At 37.6% G+C, this 5,750-nt stretch overlaps 1 protein-coding gene across 1 annotated transcript; it reads left to right on the top strand.

The window, feature by feature from the left end:
- Positions 1–714: 714 nt before the first annotated feature.
- On the top strand, positions 715–3,655 carry LOC111897729 (receptor-like protein EIX2). The gene has a single exon (XM_023893677.3). The coding sequence runs from the start codon at positions 757–759 to the stop codon at positions 3,523–3,525; it is 2,769 nt and encodes a 922-aa protein (XP_023749445.3). The 5' UTR covers positions 715–756; the 3' UTR covers positions 3,526–3,655.
- The last annotated feature ends 2,095 nt before the right edge of the window (positions 3,656–5,750 follow it).

Here is a 5,750-nt window from a genome sequence, read left to right as displayed (position 1 = left end):
ATATCCATAAATTTTTTGCTTTTTTACCTCCCCACTGTCGTCGAAGACGCCGCCTAGCTACCGTTGTCATCTTCTTGGTTTTCCGTCACTAATACTCAACGCATTTCTCCTCTTCATCCCTGTTCTCTATTTTTTCTGTTGAATAACGTTTCTTTTGATTTTGTTTGAATTTTTTTTCGTTTCTGTTGAATACTGGGTTTATGTTTCTGTTCGAAAATTTTGAATTAATTGATATGATAAATTAGATATATGTTTCTGCTAAAACTTTTCTAATTGATTTCATAAAAATACTCTTAGGATAGCATAAACATAAATTGTTTAACAACGGAATGGGAATACGAGATTTATTAAATAGTTGTTGTTAATTTGGTGGTCAGTTCAATGTTTGCGTTTACATTCTTATATGTTTGTATTTAATAAAGGTTATGGTAAACATCACTTTAAAGTCTTTGAATATATCATGAAATCGGATAAGATATAGATAATATATGCAAATTGTCAAGACTTGCAAGTCTTTGAACGACTAATTTGGGACATTTATTTCAAATCTTCATCTTTGATTTTTTCTTATAGTTTGGTTCTAATTTCATGGGAATTAAATATTGTATCCCCGACATAATTAATTCAAGGCCACCCGTTTAGAATCAGTTATGCTCACATTCGAGACTATATATATAAACACTCACGGGTGCAGTTCATATAGGCAGGCATCATTACAAACCAAAAATCACCAAGATTTTCATTTTTAATTAAATTATGAATCCTTGTGTTTTTATAATTTTCTCACTTCTGTTGCTCCTCCTTGTGAATGCAACTGCCAGCCAATTGGAAGGAGATGATAGAAATATGAAAAAGTGTTTGGATAAGGAGAGAGATGCTCTCCTTCTTTTCAAAGCTCCCCTTCACGACCCCTCTGATACTCTCTCTACATGGAGATCTGACCAATATGACTGCTGTAAATGGAGTGGAGTCGAGTGCAACAACCAAACTGGTCACGTCACAAAGCTTGAACTCAACAACTTCTTTTCACAGGGTGGTCTTGGAGGTGAGATTAGCCATTCCTTGGTTAACTTAACCTACTTGAATCTTCTTGATCTTTCTGACAATTCATTTCATGGAACCATTCCCACTTTCATTGGTTCTTTGACTCGATTAAGGTACCTTTCCCTTTCCTACAATTCCTTTCATGGAGCTATTCCCAGGTCCATTGGTTACTTGACCCAGTTAAGGCACCTTTCCTTTTCCAGTAACTCTCTTTATGGAACCATTCCTTCACACTTTGGAAACCTCACCAACTTGCAATACCTTTATCTTGATTCTGTTGGAAGTTGTAGAGTTGAAAACATGGAGTGGTTGTCTCATCTCTCTCATTTGGAGGATCTGAGAATGGATGGGATTTCCCTTGCGAATGCAAATAATTGGGTAGGTGTAATTTCGAGTCTCCCAAAACTGTTGAGTTTAAGTTTAGATGGATGTGAGCTGTCACAGGTCATGTATCCATATTCTTCTTTTCACAACTCTTCTTCATCTATTGAATACCTTTTTCTTACAAACAACAATCTGAACTCATCCATGTATCGCTGGTTGCTTCCATTAACCAGCAATAAGCTTAGTTCTCTTCTTCTCTCTGGCAATATGTTAGATGGGATACCCAAATACCTTGGGAACCTCTGTAGTTTGGAACGTTTGTACATCGTTAACAACTCTGCTGTTGTCAAATTTCCTGATTTTCTCAACAACTTGTCTGGATGCACGTCCTTGACCTTACAAATGTTGATTACTCGAGGTAGCCAATTTACAGGGTCACTGTCCGATGAGATCCAGAAGTTTGCATCCCTAGAATCTCTGTACCTATCTGATAATCAGTTAAATGGAAGTATAAGTGAGAAACTGTGGGAACTACCCAGGCTCCAAATTCTTGACCTTTCTTCTAATAATCTTACAGTTCCTTCCACATATCACTTGTCAAGCCTTTCTTATGTAAAGGTTATTGGTCTGATGTCTTGTAAGATAGGGCCTCACTTCCCAAAATGGATTCATACACTCAAAAATCTTACCAGTCTTGATCTTTCCAATACTGAAATTTCAGACACAACTCCTCTCGAGTTTTGGGCCACATGGCCTTCTCAATTAGAATATCTGAATCTCTCTTCCAACAACATTAGTGGGAAAGTACCAGATTTATTATCAAATTTTGCCAACCTTTCTGTGATAGATTTGAGTTCCAACAACTTTCATGGTCCAATACCAAATGTTGCTTCCACTTTGGCATCATTAGATCTTTCCAGAAACAAGTTTTCTGGGGGAATCTCGTTTATATGCCAGATTGTTGGTGGGTTCTTGTCATTTCTTGACCTCTCTCATAACTCATTAACTGGACAACTCCCCGACTGTTTGTGGCATTTCAAACAACTAAAAATTGTTAATCTGGGGCACAACAATCTCTTTGGAAGGCTTCCTCCCTCTGTTGAATATCTGATCAATCTCAAGGTATTGCATTTATACAAGAATGAATTATCTGGCGAATTGCCTTTGTCATTAAAGAATTGCACGAGTTTAAACTCGTTGAATTTGGGAGCCAACAAGTTCTCTGGTAATGTGCCTGTCTGGATTGGGGAAAACTTAACAGGATTGTATGTTCTTATCCTAAGATCAAACAACTTCATTGGAACCATCCCTTCAAAATTATGTCAATTAGCAAATCTTCAAATTCTAGACTTGTCAATGAACAATCTCTATGGAACCATACCCTCGTGTTTGAGTAATCTTACGAGCATGGTTCTACAAGGATTCTCACAAGATATAAAGGTATATAGAACTGAAGGAGGTCAAACATATGTTTGGACGACATATGTTGACAATGCGATGATTAGGTGGCAAGGAGATGAACGGGAATTCTTTAACACTCTAAAATTGGTGAAGAGCATTGACCTTTCAAGCAACAATTTAGCAGGACAAATCCCATACGAAATTACCAATCTTCATGACTTGATTTCTCTAAACTTGTCAAACAACGATCTATTTGGAGATATTCCACAGAAAATTGGTGAGATGAAAAATCTTTTGACTTTGGATTTATCTAGAAACAATTTTTCAGGGCAGATACCATCAAGCATGTCTCGGATGAGCTTACTGAATTACCTAGACATGTCATTTAATAACTTGACAGGGAGAATCCCATCTAGCACACAGCTCCAGTCCTTTGAACCTTCAAGATACGATGGAAATGTAGGACTATGTGGACCTCCTCTTAACAAAAAATGTCCTGAGGATGAAGATTTAAAAGTGCCACCTGTCGTTGGTGAAAGTGTGGGTGATGGGGAAGGTGGAGATGAAATTTGGGGATGGTTCTATATTGGTGGGGGGACCGGTTTTGCTACTGGATTTTGGATAGCATGTGGTGCTTTACTTGTCAACCGTCGTGGAAGACATGCTTTTTTTCACTGTTATGATAACTTCAAAGACAGGGTTTATGTGAAGATAGTGGCATTCATATCAAATTTACAAAAGGCTCGACAGATGTAGTTTTCATCTAATTTTTTATTTTTGGCTTTTAATTTCGGTATATAATGTAATTTGAGGGGGTTTTAAGTTCAACATCCATATCAATAAATTTGACAGGGGTTTTAATACCGTTTTTTTCCTTAAAAAAATGTTTTTTCCATCTATCAGTTCTTCAATTTGTTGTCGATACAAGGTTTTGGAGGATTTCTAAGAAAGGTTTATGCCCGATAAATACTTTTTTTTAAGTAAACTAGAAAAATGTTATTTTTAACTTCTAAAGGATAGCAAATGTTTCGACATACTTTGGATGTACGGTGACATAGTCTTTGACACGACTAGAAAAGACTTTTAATGACAGACTTATGACATACACTAATTTTATGACAGACAAAAAGATATTTCTTAAAAAGTTATGTATGTAAAATGTTCAGGATTAACGCTTGTACGTCGTAATGTTATCTTTTATAAAAAATAATGAAATAAACAATGTTTGTTGTGAATTAGTGTCTAAAATGACGGAAAAAGATACCGTTATGTTTTCAATGTTTTGGTTCAAAACACACACATGGGTGATCTAGGGTTCCGTCTCCCTTCTCTGCCATCAACATCGGTTACCACCACCGTCAATGGCGAACACAATTTGTGTCGCCTACTCCTCCAGCCCGTCTACATCTTCTCACCCGTCACCACAACTCTCAAGATCGTATGTATCTCTCACCTCCTCTAGGTCAAACACGCTTCCCACAGTTTGGAATTTGTGCCCCCCTCCCCCGATTTTGTCTTATAATTACCTCCCATTGAAAACCTCAAACTCCTTCCCTTTCATCGATTTCTATTTCACCAGTTTCTAGGGCTATATCGGCACCCAATTCTATCACCATAAGTTCTTATGGAGGAGACAAACAGCCTAAACAACGCCACTTCAGATTTTTCTCCGACGAAGAAGTTACGATAACTACTTGATTCTCCTCGAATTCACTAAGCCCCTGCTTGTTTCAATGACCTTGATGTGAAGCTAATAGAGAGAGATGGCTAGAATGTTGAAATTGGTATTAATGTGCAACCTCGTCTGATCAATCCTGTAATTTTGCCTTTGATTTGTTCTCTCGCTAGGTTTTGGAATACAGATGGCTCGATTAGGCCTGCTAGATAATACTGGACTAATATCTTATGGAGAGATTGTGAAGCAAGGACATTACAAAAGCATTGTCCATTATAAAAGCTTGCCAAATATTTCAGAGCAGGATTTGTTAAAATAATTCTCGAAGATCAAATTCATTTCCTAACATCAACTATCATAGGATTCATATGTAGGTCCTGCAGATTGCTGATAATGTTGAAACTGCAAGGTATCCTCAAAAGCTTGTGGTCATACATAAGGCAGTTAAGTGGTATCTAGAGTAGAACTTGTGATGAAGATAAAAATAATTGTTGATGCTTTGAAAGAGAGTGGTTATGACATTGTTATTGTAACAAGAACATATTCTTGTCAGGCATTGCTATACAAGAAGCTCTTTGGAGATCTACGGCTTTTGTTGATGCAGGAGTTGATGTACTTTTCATCTGATGCACTTGTTTTAAAAGAAGACATAAAGCATTTTGTGAAATCTCACCTGGAGTTTCTAAAATGGTTAGTAATCTTGTTTTTGCTTTGTTAGTAGATAAAAGTTATTATTTTATGGATACTAAAGATTTTTTTTTTTACTCTTGTGTAGGAAAAAAGACCAATACTTTACTCCTTTAGAACATGAAGAGATATGATATAAACTTATAGCATATCCTCTATTCTTGTTGGGAGTATCCATTATTCGAGACTCTTCGCTAGAGATTGTGTACTAGCTCTTCCGGAGGGAGTGTAGGACTTTGTGGTTTATTGTGATGCGTCTATCTCAAGGATGGGTGCAGTGTTGATGCAGAGGGATCACATGATATCATATGCTCGAGGTAGTTGAACCCTCATGAGACAAGGTATCCCACCCACGATCTGGAGTTAGGGGCGGTTGTGTTCGCCCTCAAGATCTGGCGCCACTACTTGTATGGGGTTCGGTGTACCATATACGTGGACCACGAGAGCCTGAAGTATCTCATGGATCAACCTAACCTGAATATGCGGCATAGGAGATGGTTGGATGTGGTGAAAGACTATGACTGTGAGATCCTGTATCATCCGGGGAAGGCTAACGTAGTAGCCGATGCCCTGAGCCGTAGAGCAGAGAGTACCCCAATTTGAGATGTGTGTATGAGGA

The sequence above is a fragment of the Lactuca sativa genome, chromosome 6 (assembly GCF_002870075.4).
Source record: "Lactuca sativa cultivar Salinas chromosome 6, Lsat_Salinas_v11, whole genome shotgun sequence".
Taxonomy (NCBI): domain Eukaryota; kingdom Viridiplantae; phylum Streptophyta; class Magnoliopsida; order Asterales; family Asteraceae; genus Lactuca; species Lactuca sativa.
The sequence above is the reverse complement of the archived record's forward strand: the minus strand, read 5'-3'. Positions and strand labels throughout refer to the sequence as shown.